Source organism: Paroedura picta, chromosome 4 (assembly GCF_049243985.1).
Source record: "Paroedura picta isolate Pp20150507F chromosome 4, Ppicta_v3.0, whole genome shotgun sequence".
Taxonomy (NCBI): Eukaryota; Metazoa; Chordata; class Lepidosauria; order Squamata; family Gekkonidae; genus Paroedura; species Paroedura picta.
The window spans coordinates 2,005,034-2,028,269 of NC_135372.1; the positions used below are offsets into that span (position 1 = coordinate 2,005,034).

General features: G+C 56.0%; 2 protein-coding genes across 12 annotated transcripts in view; one reads left to right on the forward strand and one right to left on the reverse strand.

The window, feature by feature from the left end:
• The first annotated feature begins 13,823 nt into the window (after positions 1-13,823).
• Positions 13,824-16,229, forward strand: KLF2 (KLF transcription factor 2). Its single transcript, XM_077331471.1, has 3 exons — positions 13,824-13,984; positions 14,350-15,205; positions 15,566-16,229. Exons 1-3 carry the CDS (start codon positions 13,892-13,894, stop codon positions 15,739-15,741), a joined length of 1,125 nt encoding a protein of 374 aa, XP_077187586.1. The 5' UTR covers positions 13,824-13,891; the 3' UTR covers positions 15,742-16,229.
• A 1,582-nt stretch (positions 16,230-17,811) lies between these two features.
• EPS15L1 (epidermal growth factor receptor pathway substrate 15 like 1) overlaps positions 17,812-23,236 on the reverse strand; it is a 51,393-nt gene continuing 45,968 nt past the window's right edge. For 7 of the 11 annotated variants that reach the window (XM_077331483.1, XM_077331476.1, XM_077331478.1 and 4 more), the window contains 3 exons: positions 21,414-21,534; positions 19,803-19,905; positions 17,812-19,212 (listed from right to left, as the gene is read on the reverse strand). In XM_077331483.1, coding sequence (XP_077187598.1) covers positions 19,200-19,212; positions 19,803-19,905; positions 21,414-21,534 — 237 coding nt within the window. In that variant the 3' untranslated portion in view covers positions 17,812-19,199. Of the gene's footprint in view, positions 21,535-23,236 lie in introns of all 11 variants that reach the window. The other 4 variants (XM_077331481.1, XM_077331480.1, XR_013229886.1 and 1 more) reach the window with 3 other exon arrangements.

Genomic DNA, 23,236 nt, shown 5'->3' on the forward strand with positions numbered 1-23,236 from the left:
TTTGTTGACAGCCCTGGAAGGGTTTTCTGAATGGGTGGGCGTGAATTGATTTTTAGTATCTCTAAATAATTGGTTAAACATTTATTATTTGATATGAACCATGCATGGCCATGTTGACCCGCCCTTCCCTCCCAAAATGGCCAATGATGGGCCTGGAGGGGGTGGGAAGGGGAGTTGGGTGTGTCCACAGCTCTGCTTCCCAGCCATATTCTGCAGGATCGCACCACTTTCGGGGTTTCTCAAAGCCTGGAGAATGTTTCAGGAGTTTCTCAATAATAAATAATAAGTTCAGAAAGGTTGAGACCCCCCTGCAACATTCTGCAGGTGTTGGGAAACCCCAGAAGTGGTGGGATGGGGCAGAATTGGGTTGGGAAGCAGAGCTGTGGACACGCCCACCCTTCCCACCCATCCAGGCCCACCATTGGCCATTTTGGGAGGAAAGGGCAGGTCAACATGACCATACATGGCCATATCATCCGATAAATGTATAATACTTTTAAAAAGATATTTAAAAAATCAATTCACTCCCACCCATTCAGGAAACCCTTCCAGGGCCGTCAAGAAACCTCAGGGTGTCACTGAACCCCTGCTTGAGGGAGCCTGAGATAGAGGCTGATAAAATGACAATTTAGCAACTCTTGGCTCAGCACACAAACGTAAAACGGATCTCCAGGTTCTTGAGCACTTAAAGAAATAACCCAGTCCAACATACAACATGATAAATAATAATAATAATTAACTTTATTTTTCTACCCCACGCTTCACATAAGACTCAGGGTGGGTCACATCAATCATAATATGTTAAAATGTAAAAGCATCATTTCCATTAAAATGGTTCCAGCTAACCTAATAATAACATTATTAATAACATTGCACATCAAAGATATTGCACATGGTTATTATTGCACTTTGCTCTTGCTCGGGAGATGCATCTTTCTACGATGTTTTGGTGGCTGTTGAGCTCTTCTGAGATCTTCCTGGCCTCAACTGCAGCCTAGCTCTGTTTTGCAGGTGTTGCAAAACTGATCAAGGTGACTCAGGGCCCTGCTCGCAGCCAGCACAGCATTCCACCAGGCCAGGCCCTGCCCTGCCCGAGGCCGGCCTCACCTCTCTGGGGCCAGGGACCTGAGCAGATTTCGATCCATAGACCATAGCACTCTTGGGGGGGGGGACATAGTGGGAGAAGCGGTCCCTCAGGTATAATGGTCCCAGGCCATTTAGGACTTTGAAGGTCAGTGCCAGAACCTTGAATGCAATCTGCTTTCCAATCTGGAGCCAATACAGCTGGGCGATGCCGTGCCTGGCATAGGTGGAAGAATGCCGGGTGAACAACATTTGTGATTTGGGCCTCCAATGACAAGGCGGAATCCAAAATCATGCCAGGGCTCCTGGCAGAGGTCACAGGTGTCAATTGGACCCATCAAGGAGTGGAATCCTCACCCTGTGTCTCTTGGCATGCCGGCCCACCAAAAGGCTGGATCTTGGCTGGATTCAGCTTCAGCTGATTTTGCTTGAGCCCCTCCATCACAGCCTCCAGGCCCCAGGCCAGATTGCCCGGAAGGGTTGACGGATGGATGGCCACCTATTAACAGAAATAGCTGGATGTTGTCAGCACATGGTGACAGCCCAGTACAAGGCTCGACCAGCTGGGCGAAGGGAAAAGCATTTCTCCCTGTGGGACTCTGTAGTCCAGGGCCAGCTGTTGGGAGATCTCGCCTTGCACCACCCTCTGTCCCTGAATGTGAAGGAAGGGCTGCAGTCATCCAAGACCCCCGTGTCAGCCAGGCGGGAGGCTGAAAGTCTATGATCTGCTGTTTCGAATGCTGCCCTCAGGTCGAGTGAAAACAGCCCCAGCCCCCCAGGTCCAGGTTTCTCCAGAGATCATCTCTCCTGGAACCACTCGTTCAACCACATTGCACAGGAACGGCACATGTGATGCGGGTGTTAATTGGACAGGATGGAAGGATCGTTTTTTCAAAAGTGTCCTGACCACAGCCTTTTTTAGTTTCTCCAGAATGTCTCTAAAGCTAGGGACAAATTGATAATTTCCTGGAGAGGAACCTGGATGTCCTCCCTGCCAGCTTTCACCAGCCACAAGGGACACGGGCCGAGAGGATGTGTGGTCAGCCAGGTAGCTGCTAGGGCCTTGTCCACAATGCCCAAGGAGAACGGACTGACATGGTCCAAAATAGGACCAGAGAGCCAAGGGGTTCCCAATCTGCACAAAACTCAGCGAGAAGATCCTCGTGGAGCGTTAAGATTTTCTCTGTGAAGAAGCTCACAAAAGCCTCACAGCTAATTTCCAGGTGGGTGTTTGGGGAAGATCCTTTAGATAAAAATGTCAAAGATCTGATTGTTTTGAATAATTGAGCCAGGCTCAAACTCATGGAGGCAACAGAGGCTGCGAGAATTCTCTGTTGGTGGCCTTCACTGCCGTTGAGCCTGCTGATTTCACCTTCTCCTTTTTCCTTTTTCTCTCTCTCCTTCTGCCTCCTCGCCTCCAGCATTAAACCTGACCTCAATTTAGTTATTTTGAAGAAGAAGAGGAAGGAGGGAGGGAGGGAGGAGGAAGAAGAAGAAAGAGTTTGTTCTTCTATGCCACTTTTCTCTACCCAAAGGAGTCTCAGAGCGGCTTACCCTTTCCTCTCCCCACAACGGACACCCTGTGAGGGAGGGGAGGCTGAGAGAGCCCAGAGATTACTGAAGAAGAGTTGGTGCTTATATGCCACTTTTCTCTATCCAAAGGAGTCTCAAAGCAGCTTACAATCTCCTTCCCTTTCCTCTCCCCACAACAGACACCTTGTGAGGGAGGTGAAACTGAGAGAGCCTTGATATCACTGAAGAAGAAGAAGAGTTGGTTATTAGATGCCATTTTTCTCTACCCGAAGGAGTCTCAAAGCGGCTTCCATTTGCCTTCCCATTCCTCTCCCCGCAACCTACACCCTGTGAGGTGGGTGAGGCTGAGAGAGCCCTGAGATTACTGAAGAAGAAGAAGAGTTGGTTCTTAGATGCCGCTTTTCTCCACCCAAAGGAGTCTCAAAGCCTTCCCTTTCCTCTCCCCACAACAGACACCCTGTGGGGTGGGTGAGGCTGAGAGAGCCCTGATATCACTGCTCGGTCAGAATAGTTTCATCAGTGCCGTGGCAAGCCCAAGGTCACCCAGCTGGCTGCATGTGGGGGAGTGCAGAATCAAACCAGGCTCGCCAGATTATAAATCCGCGTACCTAACCACGACACCAAACTGGCTCTCAACAGTTTTCTGGCGGTTGTTGTGGGTTTGGTGGCATTGTGGTTGGAGTTCTGATGGAGACTCCTTGATTTTGTCCGAAAGAGAGAACTGTTGCTTTAAGACCCCATTAATTGGAGGCACAGGAAGTTTAAAATTAAGCTGCTTCTGAGAGGGCTAAGAAGCAGGCTGTGACCATGATTCCCTCCAGTGAGCATTTTGAAACAGGAGACCTTTATGGCAAAGCGATACTATTAAGTAAGTCTTATTGCAAGTTATACTTTCTGTTGTGGAAGCCTATGGTGGGAATATATTGAAGCTGCACTATGTTTCATCTTACTGGTGACAAAGAGAAATTAAAAAACGGTAATCATAGTTTGCTCCTTACATAAAAGGTAACTGTATTGCATTAAATAAATTTCATGGGTCATAATTGGAAAAACACACAATAGTGATGCTAGGAATATTCTTGCTTTATTATTAGCCATCGAAGAAGACTCCTGTTTTCAAAAACGGGGGATACCGGATCTCGTTCTGGCAAATTGTGAAACTGAATAAAGTTCAGCCATAAGTGGCCTGCTTGATTGTTTGTTTCGTTTCTGCCTTGATCGTCAGCTGGCCAGTCTGCTGGCTCCTGGTTTGCTGTAACCTGGAGGCTGGCAATGCACCTGGTGCTCAGATAAGCTAGGAGCAGCAGCAGCCCTTGGCCTTCACTCTGACCACCACCTCTGGCCAGTCTCAGTCTGGACTTGCCATCTCTACCTGGCTGAAACCACCTCCAAGCAGATGTCCAGAGTGGGATTCCCAGTCACCACCTGGTGTGTGGCATGCTGGCGTGGAAGGGCTGGTGGATCTACCAGGCTCCACAGAACAGTTCTCATACGGCCAAAAGGCTTGCTCAACATAATCTCTCCCAGGCAGCCAGAAAGTGCTTCCGGGTGCGTTTTAACAGAGGCACCATTCCCTCCAACATCTCTCTGATTAAAAAGAAAAGGTTCAAGGGGGTGGCAGGTGACAGTGGAGGAGCGAGAGGGTTGTGAGTGTCCTGCATAGTGCAGGGGGTTGGACTAGATGACCCAGGAGGCCCCTTCCAAGTCTGTTATTCTATGATTCTGTGATTTTGTCCCCTGAATCCTTGCCTGGATCTGTCTCTCTACACTAGTGGTCTGGCCTCTACTCCTCTGGTGATACGAGGCATTCCTTTAGCCTGCTGGAATCTGCCCTGCTACCAGGATGTGTTTTAAACTGAAGCCCACACTGACGCCATGTTTACCATGTTTCTTTTCATGAAAATCAAGGGGGGATTCTTGGACGTCCAGTCTCCCACCAGCTCTGGTTTTTGTTTTTACACTTGCGGGGGCCCTGGGGGCACCCCTACTCCCCCACTCTAACTTCCTGTTTGGGTCTCACCAGACCCACCCTTGTGTGCAGTCTATGTCCCTCACCCCCACACACCCCCCCCCAGGCACCTGCAGCCACCCCGTGACTGGCGTGCGTATCAGACAAAAACAGCGTTTCTGTCCAATGGACTGGCCCCCTCTGGAAGGGTCACCTTTCCTCCCCAGACCCCTTGGGAAGCTCCCTCCAGGCGTGTCCCGCAGAGAGCGACACCCCCAGCAAAGACGAGCGAGGCAGAGGGTGGCCCAAGGCCCTTGTTTGCCGCATGTGGCCTCACTTTCAAAACCACCCAGGAGCTCGGTTATGAGGCCTGTGGCTCTCCACAGCCATCTGAGGTTTGCTGATCTTCTGTTATGCTAATAACAGCACTTTAGGAAGACAAACCACCGAGAGCAATGAGGCTGCCTCAGAGCAGCACCAGCCCCGCTAGCGGACCACACTCGGGTTAGGCGGCAGCTCTCTAACGGGGAGCAGCCAACTGTAAACGCCAAGAGGCAAAACGCCAGATTCTGCACCTCCGGAGCAAAGCAAAAGCAGCAGGCCCAGGAAGAAGAACACTCTGGCCTCTGGTTCGTGTCCCACACAAGCCATTCGCACCCAGCAGTTGTCTCTGAGGCACGGCAAACCACACTGCAAAGTACTCGTGCCCAGTTGCCTAAAGAGACTTGCCTTCCCTTGCCCAAGTCCTGCACCAGAGCAGCACACTGGAAAGGGGCAACTGGATCTCATGACGTTTACAACTGCAAGTCTGGAGGCTGCCTCCAGTTGCGGGGTCTGCAGAACTCCCTCTTCACCCCAAAGTCTGCTCCCTACAGGCAATTGGCCACCCACAAAGGGTTGCAGGTTTCGTGCAATGCTTTGTGGGTGGCCAGTTGGCCAAGGCTGTACGTGGCCCGCCCACACACACACACACACACCTTTCCAGCCAGGCCCGGACCCGAGGTTAAGGCTGAATTTGAGACAGGAGGGACCCAAGCAGACTCAACTAAACAACAGCCTTGTGGGGTAGATCGAGGTAGAGCATTCGTCTATCTGGAGCAGCGGAAAAGAGTGAGATTGGCATGATGGGACAAGAGGCAGAATTGAACTGAGAAACCCCGGAACTAAACCATTTTAGATACAATCATGAACCATGGATCTGCACGCCATGGGTCAGTTTTGGTTTGATTCCTGAGAAAGAAGATTTGCATCATTTTATGGTTGGTTCGCCATAAGATCTTCTTATGGTCCTTTATTGCTTGATTGGAACTGAGGATGTTTTTCCCCAAAATGTTTATACCCTACAATGCTTCACTGACAAAGAAATGAACAATTATTGGCCTTTGTAATATTTTGTTGTTGTTAGGTGCGAAGTCGTGTCCGACCCATCGCGACCCCATGGACAATGATCCTCCAGGCCTTCCTGTCCTCTACCATTCCCCGGAGTCCATTTAAGTTTGCACCGACTGCTTCAGTGACTCCATCCAGCCACCTCATTCTCTGTCGTCCCCTTCTTCTTTTGCCCTCGATCGCTCCCAGCATTAGGCTCTTCTCCAGGGAGTCCTTCCTCCTCATGAGGTGGCCAAAGTATTTGAGTTTCATCTTCAGGATCTGGCCTTCTAAGGAGCAGGCAGGGCTGATCTCCACTAGGACTGACTGGTTTGTAATACTTTATGCGTTGCAATTTCTTCTCCATAGGAACTTCTGCAGTGGGTATTCCTACTTCTTATGTTTTCCTTACTTTTGGGTGGAGACTGACTTTCATCCTGCAACGGTCCATTCCCCTGGAGCAAGTGCGGTTTCAGGGGGTGGGCCCCATCTCCCTGCTGAGCCCCTTCCCCCAGATGTCCAGAGCTGTCTCAGCCCTTGCTTGCATCTGCTTCCCTCGCCTGCAGGCCCCCAACTTGGGTCCCAGGCGCTTGTGGCGTTCCCTTCTGCAGGCAGCCTCTCAGGCACGGGGCTTTCCCCCTCACAGCCAGAAGGACTTCTCCATCGTGACAAGAACCTTTTTGCAAAACACAGCAGATTCTTCCCGCTGTACAAACCAGCAGAGGAATCCGGAATCTACTCAGGCTCAAGTCTGTTTCCAAAATACGCAACTCTCTCTCTACCCCACCCCCACCGAGAAGGATTTCTTCCTGCCCAGGAATTAACTTTCTTACAGCAGCAGCGGTTTGCTTCACGCTGCTGTTTCCTGCCAGGTCTTTTGTTCTAAGGCAAGGAGGAAGGGGAATGGTGCACCTTTTCTTGTGGGATGCATTTCTGAGGAGCTCTTGAAGAGAAAGGAGGCTGGGCTGCCGCAGCAGGGTCTGGAGCAGCTGTGGAGGGAAGGTCTACGGAGCCTACACTGGATGGAGAAGCAGACTGGGGTTCTGCCGCTGGACTTTCACTGATGGTCCCAATCCTCAAACTCACTAGCAACTGGATTGCAGCTTGCTGGACTCCAGTTGTGAGACCTCAGACCAAAGCGAGCCAGGCCAAACTAGCTTGGCAATGTTGAAAGAAGCATCATTTTATGCCCCTGAGCTCCAGAGGAACACCCCTAGTTTGGCATAGTGCTTAGAAGCAGCTGCTTCAGTGAACCCGGTTTGATCCCCGGGAGAGGAAAGGGAAGGCGATTGTGAGCCACTTTGAGACTCCTTCAGGTAGAGAAAAGCGGCATCTAAGAACCAACTACTCTTCTTCTTCTTCTTCTTCTTCGTCTTCTTCTTCTTCTTCTTCTTCTTCAGTAATATCAGGGCTCTCTCAGCCTTACCCACCTCACAGGGTGTCTGTTGTGGAGAGACGAAAGGGAAGGCGAATGGAAGCCACTTGGAGACTCCTTCGGGTAGAGAAAAGCAACATATAAGAACCAACTCTTCTTCTTCTTCAGTAATCTCAGGGCTCTCTCAGCCTCACCCACCCCACAGAGTGTCTGTTGTGGGGAGAGGAAAGGGAAGGCGACTGTAAGCTGCTTTGAGCCTCCTTCAGGTAGAGAAAAGCGGCATATAAGACCCAGCGCTGTTTCTTCTAAAACAATGCCTTCTTCAGTCTGTTGCATGGACCTCAAGTGATACTGTAAACAGAGAAAAGTAGGAGAAAATCTTCAGAACGGCCATGAAAGAGGGCCCAGTGCTAGAAGTCCAGGCCAACTAGTGACCCAGCTGGCATCGGTTACCCACGCTGTGCCAGTGAGGGGTGTGTTTGTGTGCAGTGGCCGTTACGTTGAGAAATACAGCCCCGTGTTCTGCTTCTCCGACTCCCAATGGCTGCCTCTGTAATTCTCTTTCCAGATGATTTCTGGCTCAGTTGAGGATTTCTGCGGCTTCTCAAGCTGTAGCGAAGAGAGCCTGGAATGCGAAAACGACCCAGCCCAACCTCCTCCTGCTGAGAACAGGGCGACTGACGCTGGCCCAGAGAGCCTCTGGTTGTACGGGGTTCAAATGAAAGCAGGAGAAGAACTTCCAGGACTGGTCGAGAGAGCGGGGAGGAAAGGGGGAGGAAGCATTTCCATGCTTGTACATTTGGTTTTTTTTATTTTGCTGGACCAATTTTTCTGTGTGTGTGTGTGTGTGTGGGATGGCTGGGTTTTGTTTTGGTACAGTCTGGATATCAGGAATGGAAAGGCAGAGTCCGATATAACAAATGCTGCTAGAGACCCTCCACCCCACAGTCCTGGCTCCGATGAAGCCCAAGAAAAAGTCTTGAGCCACTCATCTGCATCGGGGTTAGAAGCCTAGAGCTGGAAGGGGCCATGCAGGCCATCTAGTCCACCCTCATGCTCAATGACTCTGGCCTCCTTCACTGGAGTCCCTTTGATGCAATAGGGGGAGGCCTCCGGCCAGGCCTGTGGCCCCTGGGGCAGCGGAATCACAGGTGCCCCCTCCCAGGGCTGGCTGGGGTGTGGAGAGCGAGGGGCCCTACACACAATGCAGGGGATGGGACTAGAGGGTCTCTATGGGACCTTCAGTTCTATGATTCTAAGCAGCAGTTGGACAGATCCTTAAGATCGGCGCTTGAGGCTACTCCTGGGGGGTGGGACTTGATGGCCTTTATGGCCCCTCTCAACCGCTTTCTGTCTCCCGTCCGCTGGGGCCGCTCTCCGGGCGCGAGAATCGCAGAGAGGCGCTCAGTCCGCTGCGGGCCCCGAGGCAGGGCCCTCGGCGCCCCCTGGGAGCGGAATGGGGACCGGCGGAGGGCGGCTGGATGCGGGGCGGCCCCGGGGCCACTGATCGGGTCCGGCGGATCGAGGGGCTCCCGGCGGCCTCTCCCCTCCCCGGGCCCGTGGCTGCTGCTGGCGCTGCTGTTGGCCCACCTTGCAGGGGCGGCGTGCGCACCGTCGAGGCGGAGGCGGGCGAGCCCCGAGGAAGGCGGAGGAAGCGCTGGGCGGGCGGGCGGTGTTAAAAATAACGCCGGTATATAAAGGCGGCCGGAGGCCTCCCTCCCTCCTCGCTCGCCTGCCGGCCGCTCCGCTCCCCGGGCCACGGCTCCAGGGCTCCGGCCCGCCGCCCGCCGTCCAGCGCCGTGGGCCGCCCTCGGAGCTCCCCGTGGGCCGCGCGTCCCCCAGCCGGGCCAGGCGCCGTCGCGGCCTCTTGGGGCGGCCCCACCCGGCCCCACCCCCACCCCCGGGGCCCTGCCTCTGCTGCAGCCCGGCCTGGGGCCCCAGGGGCCTTTCGGGGCGGGGGCGGGGGCGGGGCTCGCCGTGCAAGCTTGGCGAGGCCAGCCGGGCTCAGCATGCCCGAAAGCACAGCCTCTGGCCCGGTGAGTTCCCGAGGGGCCGCCCGCAGGAACTCTGGGGGAGCTGGGCCGGGCATCCCGAAAGGCAGCCAGCCGAGAGGGCTTCCCTGGGGGGGGGGGCGGGGGGGGGTCTGGCGCCTTGCCAAGGCCGCTAGGTGGGTCTCTTCTTGGGGAAGAATTGGAAATGGTGCCAGATGCAGAAGGTATGAGCAGGGAGAGCAGCAGCGGCCTCAGCAGCGCCTCTTTCTCCTGCCCGCAGCTCAGGGACTCTGTGCTTTGCCTGGCCCATTCCAACAAAGCAGGTCTCCCCCCACCGGTCCTGGCTTCACTTCGCTTCTCAAGCTCCCACAAGGGTGGGGATCCCTGAGCGAGATTCTCAAACCCAGACCCCCAGTTGGCTCCAGGACAGAGCACCCGGCCGACGTGCACAAGGCCCCGGCCGTCCCTGACATCTCCACGAAAAGGACCAGGGAGAAGATGATGTGGAAAATCTCAGCCTGAGACCTCCTGGCCACGGAGCCTGATGGATTATCCCCCCCCCCCCAGTTCAGTATGAGGTGGCTTCATGTGTGACCTTGCAAATCTGATGGGAGGCCTCTGTTGATACAGGCCAAGGCTGCCTTCACTTTCTTGACCCCCACATCACCCTGCCTTCTCCTAATAGTCCACAAGGACCCCAAGATCACATTCACACACAAACACACACGCACCCGCTACCCTGAAGTGTCTCTCTCATCCAGGATGCAGGTTTTTCATTTTCGGGACCCAGATGTAGAATTCTGCCCTTCTCCTTATCGAATTGCATCCGGTTCTCATTTGCCCACTTTCCCAGCATGTCCAGACCTCGTTCAATTCTATCTTCTGGGGTCTTTGCTACTCCTCCCAATTTGGTGTCCTCTTTAATGAGGAGTCCCTCCACCCCTTCGGCCGGATCACTGATCAAAATGTCAAGAAGTCCTGGAACCAGGACCGAGCCCTGTGGCTCCCCACTGCTCACCTCCCTCCAATCCGAGGAAACTCCCTCGACAGCTCCTGGGTGTGCTTTCATGGCCAGATCCCATTTGGGGCTGAGGGCTCTGCTGTGTGAGGCCTATGGAGGACACATTGAGGAGGTACAGAGTGCCTTTCCCCATCTCCTGAGTTTATGGGACCAAGTTCTGTGCCTCTGGGGTTGGGACAGCACTTCGGGCTAGTCAAGGCTCCCTCCCAGCACCTCTGCCTCCCACACCACACTCCCTGCAAGCTCCTGCAGCAAAGGTTTCATCAGGCTCTGTCCTCGAACCCCGGGCAGGAGTCCAAGGGCTTCTGTGGACAGCTTCTGTGCCAAAAGGGGTAGAAGGTCAACACAGCAAGGTGGCAGCTCCCCACGGTCACGGCAGACACCCTCAGTCAGGGCAGCTGGCACCCTGGCAGCTTTTTTGCTGATGTGTCCTTGTTGTCTTGCCCTGGCCTGCTTGCTGAGCCATCAAAGGTTCCTTCTGTGGGGGTGGGGGGGTCTTCTCTTGGGAGCAAGCCTGCAAGGATGTCTAGAGCAGTGGTCCCCAACCTGCGGGCTGCGGCCCAGTGCCGGGCCGCAAAGGCCATGGCACCGGGCCGCGGCTCCTTCTCCCCCCCCCCCCGCAGTAAAAAACTTCCCAGGCTGCAAGCTTGCGGCCTGGGAAGCTTCTTACTGCGGGAGGGCGGGGAGAGGGAATCAGGGCTGGGCCGCGCATCGCGCATGCGCGGCCCGTGCGGGCGCGGCCTGCGGGCGTGGCACGCTGTGCTGTGTGGGCGTGGTCCGCGCGGGCGCGGCCCGATGCCCTGCCTGTCCCCAGCCTCAGAAAGGTTGGGGACCACTGGTCTAGAGGGACCGACGGGATGACAGAGGACCTTAAAAGTCTCTGATCGGGAAAGGAAGAGGCCTTTCATTAAAGACGTGTTTGCATCAAAAGAAATCAATTGGGAAGTGTGGCCTGTATTATTCTGGCCCAGTAAGGCCACCTTTGAAAAATCCAGAGGGTGGGGAAGACCTGTCTTGGCACCAGGCAGTGCAAAAAGGATCAGAGTACTTCTATGCCACTGCTTCAGAGGCCTACTTGAGGCCACTCACAAAACAAGATCTCAGTGTGCACCCCCACCCACTGATCAATAGATGGGACAAATTCAAACGCAGCATAGCAGTACTCCTTGAATGACGCATTTGATTTTCCTACCCAAATGCAGAACTTTACGTTTATCGCTATTGAGATTAATCTTAGCCCAGTTTTCTAGCCTGTCAGTATCATCCTGTATTCTGATTCTGTCTTCTGGTGTGTTTGCTACCCTCCCCAGTTTAGTGTCAACATCAGGTTTAATAAGGACTCCCTCTATTCCTTCATCCAAATCATTTATGAATATGTTGAACAACGAACGGCCCAGGACAGATCCCTGGAGCACTCCATTTGTCACTCCTTTCCAACATGACGAACCATTTACAAGCACACTTTGGGTGCAGTCTGTCAACCAGTTATCCATGTACCTAACAGTAATAGGATCCAAACTACATTTTACCAGCTTGTCAACATGAATATCATGTGGAACATTCAGCAGCTTGACTGAAATTGAACTAAACTATGTCCACAGCATTCCCCTGATCTTGCAAGGTAATGGTTGGTCTGACAGGACTTGTTCTTGAGAAAGCCAGGCTCACTCTCAGTAATCCCAGCCATCTGCTCTAGCTGCTCAAGGACCGACTGTTTAATGATTTGTTCTAAAATTTTGCCAACTATAGATGTCAAGCTGACGGGTCAGTAGTTACCTGGATCTTCCTTTTAGCCCTTCTAGAAGATGGGGACATTTGCCCGCCTCATGTCGTCTGGCACTTCACCTGTTCTCCGAGAACTGTCAAAAACAATGGACAGAGGCTCAGAAATTGCATCTTTGAATTATTTTAGTAATAGTGGATGCAATTCATCTGGCCCAAAAGATTTGGCTTCATTGAAAGAAACTGGTGTTTACGGCCTAGTTTTCCTATCCTGCAGTTCCCCTCCCTCATCCCATGAAATTACTTTGCCACGTTGAGCAGGATTCCCCTTGCAAGAGGAGACTGAGAAGTAGGAATTGAGCAATTCAGCCCTCTCCTGTTACAGCCTCACTTTCTTGTCCCTGCCGATTGTCCTACCATGTCCCTATTCTTTTTCTTACTTGGAATACAACTAAAGAACCCTTTTCTGTTGTGTTTAGCATTTCTTGCTAGCCTAAGCTAACATTGAGCTTTAGCTTTTCTAGCACTCTCCCTACAAGCCCTGGCGATTGGTTTATATTCCTCCTTGCTTGTAAGGCCCTCCTTCCATTTCCTCAATGAGTCTTTTTTATTGGTCAGTTCTTGTGAAAGCTGTTTATGGAGCCATCCTGGTTTCTTTAGGTTCCTCCTACTTTTCCTTCTCAAGGGCATGGGCTGCAATTGGGCCTTCACTATTTCACCTTTGAGAAACTCCCAACCTTCTTGGATTTCCATCTCCTTAAGTTTTTCTGACAACATAACTTTAAGTTTGTTAAAAGTTGCTCTCCTGAAGTCCAGCCTGTCTGTGTGACTACATAGTTCTCCTCTGCCCCAAGACTGCAAATTCCTAAATCACATGGTCTCTACCACCGAAAGATGAGGGAAGAAAAGTGGTTGCATTCTGTCATAGCGCTCTGCTGCCTTTTGCTTAGGATGCTTCAAGGGAACCTGGAAGAATGTGAATACAGCCCATGTGCCGGTTTCGTGTGGCGGTTAAGGACGGCACGTGCTCCTCCGGAGAGCCGGGTTGGAGTCCCTGCTCCTCTGCGTGAAGCCAGCTGGTCATAGTCCTGTAAGAGCTGTTTTCACGGAGCAGTTCTGCCAGAGTGCTCTCTGCCCCGCCTCCCGCACGGGGAGCTCTGCTGGGGGAGAGGAAGCCACTTCGGGGGATTAAAACCAACTCTTTGTTTAAGAGAGACAAGAAACTAAGTCTAAGGGCAACGATCCGTGTGCGCGTTATCCAGAAGGGGCACCTCGTGGCCCTTTCCGGGGTCCCCTTCAGGTGAGGCCCAGCCAAGGCCCAGCGCCTGCCTCGCCCCCGCCTAGGGCAGGGCAGTCAACCGGGGGTCCTCCAGGGGCCCATAGACTACAATCCCAAACGTTGCCAGGGGCTCATGGGAATTGTAGTCCATGGACCACCGGTGGACTGCCCCTGGGCTAGAAGCGCGCTGGCGCGGACCGGCCCCGGCTCCGGCTCCACTGCAGCGGCCTCGCCTCCGAGCCGCGGCCGCCGAGGGCGAGGAGGGTGCGGCGGCCCCGATGGCGCGGCCGGGCCAGGCGAGGCGAGGCGAGCGCAGGAGCTGCCCGTTGCGGGGAGCGCGTCGGCCGGGCCGGGCCGGGCTGGTGGTCCGCCCGCTCTCTCGCTCGCTCCTGCCCTCCTGCCCGCCCGGCGGCCTTTTATAGGGCGGCTAAATTTAGGCCGGGCCGGCGGGCCCCGCGCTGCCCCCGCCCGGCCGTCGGACGCGTTTCCGGAGCTCCGGCAATTGGCCGCGCGCGCGGCGGGCGCCTCTTAAAAGCCGGTCCCCTCGGCCCCTCGGCCCACACGCCCCGCCATGGCCCTGCCCGCGCCGCCCCCCGCGCCCCGCCTGCCCTCCTTCGCCGCCCTCTGCCGCAGACCCGCGCCGCCACCGCCACCGCCGCGCCAGGTGAGCCCCGCGCCCGCCGCACTCTGCACGCGCCCAGAGGCTGCCCGCGGGGGCGGCAGCAGCAAGCAGCAGGAGGGGTGGGGGGCGCCCGCAACGAGCGCTCGGCTGGAGGGGGCGGGGGTCTGGCTGGGAACAGCGGCTGAAGGACTTTCGGGCCGGGCTTCTGGGGGGCTTGCTTGGCCCAGGCATCTCTCGGCCCCTCGCCCGGGCAGCCATGGGGCAGCAAGGGGGGAGGGGGCGACATTTCTCCACCCAGTTGCCCCTTGGCCCTTGGCTGGGGGTGGGGAGGGCAGGGGCCCCAGGCCTGGGAGACCCCACCCCACCTCAGACCCTAAAGTGCCTCTTTCCTCCTCTTCCCCCTGCAGAGATGGACCTGCAGCCTGGAAGCCAAGCTGCCTCCGTACCCCCCTTGCCCTTTGCCGGACCTGAGGCCGGGCACCGAAGCCCCTGGGGGATCTCCCAAAGACGACGAGGACCTCAACACCGTCCTGGACTTGATCCTGGCCATGGGCGGCGAGGGCCCTTTTGCTCCGGACTCGGCCCAAGGGGATTGCGGACTGTGCCCCGCGGAAGCCGGCCCCTTCTACGATCCCGGAGGCTACGGCACCTTGGAGCAAGGCAGCCCCCCGCCCTACGGCTCGGCCCTGGGGGCCAACCTGGACCCGACCTACGGCCCCCCTGCCACGGTCCAGGGCCGCTTCTTTGTGACCTCCAGCTTTATGGGACAGCATTTCATGGAGACCGTCAAGCCGGAGCCTGAGATGGACAACTATGGGCCGCTGGGCTGCCCACCCCTCCAGCCCTGCCCCAGGATCAAGCAGGAAGGCAGCCCACCCTGCATGATGGCCGGCCCTCCCCAGATCCCCGGGGCAGAGACCCCTCCGCTGAGCCCGGACGACCTCCTGGCGGCCGAGTGCCACGGACAGCTGCCCCTGCCTCTCCCCCAGGGCTACCATCCTGCCACCGGCTACTCCTGCCCGCCCCAGAGCCACGTTCCGTACCAGAGCGCCTCTCCCTTCGGCCTGCCCTGCCCGGCCCCTGCCCCGGGGGGCCTGCTCACCCCTCCCTCCTCCCCCCTGGAGCTGCTGGAGGCCAAACCCAAGAGGGGCCGCCGGTCCTGGCCACGCAAACGGACTGCCACGCACACCTGCACTTACACCGGCTGTGGGAAAACGTACACCAAGAGCTCGCACCTGAAGGCGCACCTGCGGACGCACACAGGTCAGCATCCCTCCAGGCCGTCGCTGATGGGGGAGGGGGGGCAACGGCTCAGGCAGATTCCAAACAGCCGCGGGGAAGGATTCCAAGAGTCCCAAGACCCTTTGGGGTGAAGAGTCCAGCGAGCATGTTGGATGCTGGGGCTGGGTGGGCTGCAGCACATCCCTCCCTCCCTCCCGCCCTCCCTGCGGAGGAGATGCAGGGGGGCCGATGCTTGAGGCTCGATGCTCCTTCCAACGGGGCCGGGGGCCCCTGGAGCCTCCCAGCAGAGGCAGCCCCTGTAGCCAGGGCAGGGGAGAGGGATCAGGACCCCACGGGCTCTGGGGCAGCACATGCCAACGCTTGCGTGTTTCCCCCCTACAGGTGAGAAGCCCTACCACTGCAACTGGGATGGATGCGGCTGGAAATTTGCTCGCTCGGATGAACTGACGCGCCACTACCGCAAGCACACGGGCCACCGGCCCTTCCAATGCCACCTGTGTGACCGGGCCTTCTCCCGCTCAGACCACCTGGCTCTGCACATGAAGAGGCACATGTAACCACGCTGGGCAGGACTTTGGGGACCACGTCACTGGTACTGTGCCTGTGGGAGAGGCCCAGTGGGTGCTGGCTGAGCCCCCCGTTCCCCAGGACGTGGGCTAAAGGGGCTTGCTTGCAGGTCTGCTGGGCCCGCAAAAGTGGCCAAGGGCTCTCCAGCTGGAGACGCTGTAGCTGACAATGATGGCCCAGGCCGTTCGCCAGAAGGGAGCACTGCTGGGGAGAGTCGTGAGGCTCAGCTATCGGGACAATTGGGGGGGGGGGATCGGACGTGCAGTCTCATGTCTGCTATGACCTACACTAGAAGGACAGGGCTTGATGTCTTCTTTAAAAAGTCTTTAAAATAATATAAATATTGTAAATATTTTTATACAGAAGTACTGGATTATACGTGTAACAGACAAATGGGTATTTTTTGCCTGCTCCTTTTTTTAAAAACTATTTTAACATTCCAGGATTTTATAAAATAAAAGCAATTCTGAGCTGAGAAGCGTTTCTCTTCTTCAACTGTGCAATCTGCCCAGAGTCAGTCAGAACTGCCTCAAAACAGCTCAGTCGAGCGAGAAACAGGACCGCCCACCGCAGGGCAGGAGACTCCGCCCCGAAAAAGGGCTCTCTTGTTTGAAAGCAATCAAAGGTGCCATTTTAGTCTCATTTTTAGCTTTTGAACTATTTGGGTAGCTCCCTGAAATGTTTTCCAGATGCAGCGGTAAGCGTGCCAGCGTCACCCTGTTAGGCCTGCTCCTTTACTCCGAGATGTAAACACGCCATTCCTGCCATCAGGGAGCCGTATTTCAGCAAGAGCCCAGCCCTGGAGTTTTGTGTGGAGCCGGGACTAGCCTCCCCACCACATTGGCCACGAGGCCGCTCTCCTGCCACCGTGAGAATCCTTGCCGTGGACCGTGAGTGGCCTGCAGCCTCCTTCTCGGATCTCCTTGGTTCTCTGCAGAATTGAACAACTGGGCCGAAAAGGGGTCTTGGCCACGGAGGTGCCAACCAGGAGTGACTGGCGGGGGTAGGAGAAGAGAACGGGGGCAGGTGGGAGACCCTGCGGGGAGGAAGGGGCACCGGGCCCTGGGGAAGGAGGGACAATGGGCAACAAGCACTTGCATAGAACAAGGGTTTTCTGAGGGCAACTGCAGAAAAGGAAATTGTGTGTAACATTTGCATGGAAGGGTCTGCCGCTGTACACTTTGTTGTTGCCAAAATTAGCGCCACACTTGAAGAAAATGGCAGTGCCTATTTAAAGTAGCCGCCCAAGGAAGAGAGAAAGGCCCGCCCCCCCCCTTGAGGCCCGGGCCCTCCCGTGGGCAGCACAGGAAACACGGGGTAACAAAGCAGCGGGCCAGGGATGCCACGGGCAGGGGGGACTTGCCTACCAGAATCAGGTGCACAACACCACCTCACAAAATAAGAGGTGCCCCCCCCCCAAAATTTGCTGGCGAGCTGCAAGCCCTTCAGCCGTTTCCCCTCCCCCCCACCCTCCCCCCAGGGCCCAGACCCGCCCCACAGCAGCACCAGCCACTGGAAGCCTCCCCATCCTTGCTCCAAAGGGGTGGTTCTCCTGGAATGGAAGCAAGTCCACACTCCCAAGACCTTCACTGGGAGGTGTGGAACGTCTCCCCCCCCCCCTCCTGTGACCTCAACTCACTTCCGAGCAGCCCTCAGCACCCCCCAGGTCCCAGGCAATCCAAGCTGTGGGCCGAACTTTCCATCAGCCCCACTGATAGGCCCCTGCGACTCCCCCTCCCCCACAAGGCCGTCTCCTTCCAGTGGTCCAAAGCAGGGATAATCAAACTGCGCCCCCCCCAGATCTCCATGGACTACAATTCCCATGAGCCCCTGGCAGCGTTCACTGTAGTCCATTCATGGGAACTGTAGTCCATTGACCTCTGGAGGGCCACAGTTTGACTACCTGAGGTCTAAAGCCTGCCGCCCCATGTCAAGATCAGAAAGTGGGCCTGCTTCTGGTTCAGGACGGGGGGAAGCTCGTGCAGAATGGAAACGGCCTCTTCCAGCGAAGAACGGGGCTTCTGGCATGGCCAAGAAGAGAAGCCTGCAGTCCCAAAAGCTCCAAAATAAGTAACTTTTTTCATTTATTATATTAAAACAATAACATTTCTCTTTTATTAAACAATAAACACAGAGCATAGGTTAAAAGTCAACAACATAGCCCCCCTCCTCCTTGCAATTCGTTATATCTTTCAAGGGTATAGATACAGGCATTTACATATTTGGCTAACACTGGTCAGCGTCTCGTCTCCCACCCATTCCCCCGGCCCCTGTGATGTCAGCGGGAGCACGAGGCTCCGATCCGAAGCATGCGCCTTCAGGTCTTCCCCTCTGAAAAACACGCTCCAAATTCCGAGTCAAGCCACAAATGCCCCAAAGCAATTTACTCCCCGGAACCCGAAACCTCCAGAAGGATCTTCAGGGGTGTGGAAGGGATCATGGCCAACACGAGGTATCGCTGCTTCACTCTGCCATGGAATCACCTTTAATCCTCCCTGCAGAGAGCCACAATGGAGGTGGAAACACACAACAATGCTAAACAGAAAGGGGGGGGGGCAGAAAGTCCATTTCTGGCTGACGCAGTGGTAGAAATCCAGCCACTGACTGCTCATAAAGGGCAACCCAGACAGCCCCATGGATTCACATCTTTCTTAGCAGCAGAGATCAACCCACAAGTTCCTGAAGTGGCACAGAAGCCTGGAGGCAGCACCTTGGCCGCCAGAGAGCCTGTGCAATCAGGGGGGGCCTTGGGATGGGGCCCTTGCTCTCGAGGGGTCCAAGGGCAGGCACAGGAGCAGAAGAACGGCGGGTTTACACAAAGGATGCTGTAGATCACACAGCGCTGTGGGCACAGGACGGGAGATTCTGCCGGAGCAAGAGAAGCATCCCCTCGGGGCCAGCTGCAGGGTCCTGGCAGGCCAGGGAGAGGCACACCTTGGGATGATGGAGGCTCTATCCCCCCCCCCCACCCCCTAGCAAGAGGCTGAACTGAAGGGGCTCAGAGGAGCAGGTTTGGCAACCGAAAGGCAGAAGAGGGGCGTCTGCAGAGGCGGAAGGAGGCCAGGCCAAGCCGAGGGCTGCAAGGAAGTGGGAAAACCTCCTGGCCACAGGAGACGGGGACAAGCAGCTGTTCTTCAGCCACCCGCTGCCTGCAGGCGCAGAGGCCTCCTCTTCAAAGGTGCCCTGAGGGAGGGAGGGAGGGAGGGAGGGAAAGGGTCCCAGACGTGACCACGAGAGAAGACCTTTTGCCACCGGAAGCGTGCAGTGCGAAAGCCTGCCCTCAATAGCGCCAAGTGGGTCTGGGACCGATTTGGCCCAAGGTGTGAGACTAGGATTTTCTACCCCCCTCCCACCGATCTACATCCTTGCCGTGTCCACCCCCATTACCTTCTGGGAAACCAGCGTGTGTCAGGCACCGGGAGCAGGGCAGCAGAGAGGAGGGGCACCATCACCGTGTGGGCCTGCGTTACAAGACAGCCGCCAACCCCCCCTTGAGCCTGTGCACAGAGCCTTCCAGCCCAGCCGTCGCAGAATCCGTGGTTGGGATCGGGACATCCCTGAGCCGGAAGCTGGGCAGGACCTTCCTCAACCACTGCCAGGCCAAACTCCCTTTCTCTGGTGTTCGTCACCCTGACTGACCAGCCCCCCTCCCCCCAGCCACAACCCGCAGGCCTCAAATGCTTCTATGGCAGGGGTGATCAAATTGCGGCCCTCCAGATGTCCATGGGCTACAATTCCCATGAGCCCGCCAGCAAATGCTGGCAGGAGCTCATGGGAATTGTAGTCCATGGAGATCTGGAGGGCCCCCGTTTGACTAACCCTGTTCTATGGCTTCCCCAAGGAGGTGAAACCCCCTGCCCCCAAATTCACATTCCCCTGCCCCCGAAGCCAGCCCAACAGAAAGTTTTTCCCCTGAAAGGTGAGGGTGGACATGGGGTGAGAGACAGCTTCTCTCCTGAGGGCAGGGACACAACGCCTGGGCCAGCCCACCCAAAGCCGGAGGTCCAAGCCACAGGCCTGAGCCGTGGAGGTGGGCATGATCCGTCCTCACCAGATCAGGACAGGGGTCGGGCAGGAATGCAAGGGAGGTCCACAGCCACACAAGGACAGGCAGAAGCAGCAGAAGACGGTAGCCTGTTGGCCGGGCACCCCTCCTGGTGGCAGCGTCCATCCCAGAGAGAGGCGGCAAAGACAAACAGAAGACACAAGAGAACAAAATGAGGTCAGGGCGGCAGAGACCGCAGCTGGGGAAAGCACCGGCCCCACAGGCAGCCGCGGCCCCTGCTGGTCCCCCCTGGACCGGGCTGGCCCAATGACAGACAACAGGGAACGGACACACCCCACAGCAGGGAGCTAAGGCGGTGGTCCAGTGGAGCCCCCAGCAGCATTTCAGAGATGAGGTCAGAAGAAGCCCCTCCCACTGCCTGGGCAGCAACAGAGGGAGGGGCTTCACGGGGACATCTGGAGAGCAGAGCCCCCTCCTCTTCCCAAAAGCATCTCAAACGACTCAGAGAGTCAGACCCTTGTCCCTGCAGAGTGGGGGGGGGGGATCAGAGGGGGCAAAGAGGAGTGTTTGGGGCACAGCGAGGGAGCCTGCCCCACGTCCCCCCACAAACCAGAGTGGGGCACTGCTAGCAGCAGGTGTGGTTGGCACAACTCCTCCAGGCCTGAAGAAGCCGCCCTCTGCTTGGCCAAGGAGGATCCCTGGCAGCCAAGAAGGTGGCATGCCACTCCTGCACCCCTGCAAGGCAGGCCCGGGAGGGTGCCTAGGGGAGGGGGGCAGCTGCTCTCAGTGCAGCCTTCGGGGGGGGGGGGGATCTTCCTGCAACACTCGCCTAGCCCTGTCCTTGGTAGCCAGGGACATCTCAGTCTGAATCATCGCGGGCTCACAAGACCTCCAGCCATTTACAATCCAGTAGCCCAACTCTTGGCTCCTTTTCTGCACCGCCAGAGGCAGCCCAACCATTAACCAGAGAGGAACTGGGGCTGTCCTTCTGCGTGGATGTGCTGGGGGGGGTCACTCCATCACACGAGGGATGACAGCCCTGCAGACCCAGCCGAGGCTGCTGCCACCCTCTCCATAACGGCAGACTCCAGGAGAGGGGGGTCGGGAGGAACGCCTGATCACGTGGCCCCCCCTCCCCCCCAGCTCTGAGGGGGCCAGTCCAGTGCAATCCTGTGCGTGTCAAAGTGGGTTCTTTTCCAAAGACGAGTAAGAAACGTTTTGGAAAGGACTCCCCCACCCCCCAGCCTGAGCATCAGCACGGTGGACTCAAAGCAGAGCAACATCTCAGTGGTCTCCACGGGCGTCGCCAGTCCTCCAAGCCCAACTGTGGCCGCTTCCGTGACCGTGGTGTTGACGCTGCAGTCGTGGCAAAAAGGGTCGATGGGAGTGGGGGGGCAAGAGGCCCGTCTGCAGCAGGAGCCTCAGGGTCAGTCTTGGAGACACAAGTTGTCTGCCTGGTCCCCCCAGTCCTTCTCGGATTACGCCTGCAGGTGGGGGGCCGAAATCACACCCGCCCCGTGGAGTATCTCCAGCCAGCCAGTCCCAAGAGGCAACTGGGCTTACTTCGGAGCACCCGGAAACAAACCCAGCAGCCACCAAAGACCCAGACTCAGGCGAGCAAGCTGCTCCCTCACGCGGTCGGCATGTCCGCCTTACTGAGGGCAATGGCCAGCTCCAGGTCCTCCTGCTCCTGCCTCTGCAACCGCGCCAGCCTCTCCTGCTCCGCCTTCTCACTCTCGCGCTTGGCCCACACCAGCTGCTGCTCCTCATTGCCAAGCTGAAAAGACAGACAGACAGACAGACAGACAGACAGACAGACGCTCGGTTACGGGGCCCACAGAGAAGTCCCAGCAGCATCACAGGGGGGGGGCTCACAACTGCCCATCTCCCCCCCCCCACCCCCGCCCCCGGAGGCCCAGAATGTGGCAGAGCTCACCCGGGAAGCCCTGCAGCTGCAGGGCGGGACTGACCCAGGGGGCCGCCAGAAGTCATTTGTGGGCTTCCACGGGAGAAAGACCTGCACGGGAACGGCTCTGTCCTCGTGGCCTCCAGGAGCGGCCCTCCATCTGTCCCTCAAGGTCTCTCTCTAAAGGAGTCTTGCTCTCCTCCTCTTTCCCACTCTCTGCTGGCGTTCCCTAAGCCTTTTCGCCTTTTGTACATTTTCTCCTGATTCTGCTCTCCAGTATAAATTCGGCATTCCAGCATTTTCTGACTGGTCGCCTTCCTTAGAGAGGCTCTTTCCTTCTCCCTCACCTTCCTCTCCTCGGCAACTGCACAGCTGTCTCCATTTTTCAGGCTCTTGTTGTTTTGTGTAAGGAGAAGGGGAGACATCACACTACAGAATTACAAGACGAAGGGACAAAAGCCACAGTTCCGTGCTCTGGTCCTAGAACGGGCTGCACTGTTGCTCCAGTGGTCGGAACTTACAAAGCACCAACACAAATCACCACAAAGTGCAACTGATGGGACCCCCCCCTCAAAAAAAAACACACAGACACACACACACTTTGCTTCACTGCAGGTCCCAAAGGGCCTGGGTAAAATATGTATTTTCCTGGAGTAAAATATGTAGGAGGGTTTTTAATGGGATTTTATCGTTCTTATGAATCTCTGTAAACTGCTGTGAGACTTTTGAGAGCAGCGGTATATAAATATAAATAAGCTAGCTCTTCATACGTCAGACTCTGCCTGAAGCAGGGCAAGGGGCTTTAGTCTGCTGGAAGGCGACACCCAAAGACAGGGAGGAAAGCAGACCAATTGCTAGAATGGATTCTTTTCCTTGAGAGAGAGGAAGATCTGAATGACCCCAGGGGGGATAGAGTCTCCCCAGAGTAGGTTATTGATTCCCTGGACACAGCTAAGACACTCTTTCTTCTAGAGGAGCCCCATGCCACGTAGGACGAAGATTTTCCCTTTGGACTCCATCAGATCCACACAGCAAGCAACAATGGAAAGATCCCAACCGGGAGATCTATGGCAGGGGTAGTCAACCTGTGGTCCTCCAGATGTTCATGGACTACAATTCCCATGAGACCCTGCCAGCAAATGCAAATGAACATCTCGAGGACCACAGGTTGACTACCCCTGATCTAAGGTAACGTTGAACCCAAAGAACCTGCTCCCTCTGCAAACATCTGATGCCCAGCACAGCTGGCAGGAAGCCACCCCAAGCCGGAGGAGTTCTGCCTCCTCCAAAGCAAAACTCTATGATCTCCCTATTTGTGCAAACGTGATGTGGGATGGGATGGATTTCTACAAGTCACACAGCTATGAAACATTAATTTTTTGCTCTCAGGCTGTAAAGCTCTATTTGTTTCTACGCTCAGAGCTCCAGTGGTTCTTGTAGAGCAGAGGTGGTCAAACTGCGGCCCTCCAGATGTCCATGGACTACAATTCCCTCTGGAGCAAGTGAGAACAATTCTGCTCCCTTTTAAATACTTGAAGATGGTTATCAGATCCCCTCTCAGTTGTCTCCTCTA

What these genes read in the sequence shown, in the direction of transcription:
- KLF2 (XM_077331471.1), top strand. Translation starts at nt 13,892, where the DNA reads ATGGCCCTGCCCGCGCCGCCCCCCGCGCCCCGCCTGCCCTCCTTCGCC. An exon ending in CACCGCCACCGCCGCGCCAG is followed by an intron (nt 13,985 to 14,349) that starts GTGAGCCCCGCG and finishes TTCCCCCTGCAG; the next exon opens with AGATGGACCTGCAGCCTGGA. An exon ending in GCACCTGCGGACGCACACAG is followed by an intron (nt 15,206 to 15,565) that starts GTCAGCATCCCT and finishes TCCCCCCTACAG; the next exon opens with GTGAGAAGCCCTACCACTGC.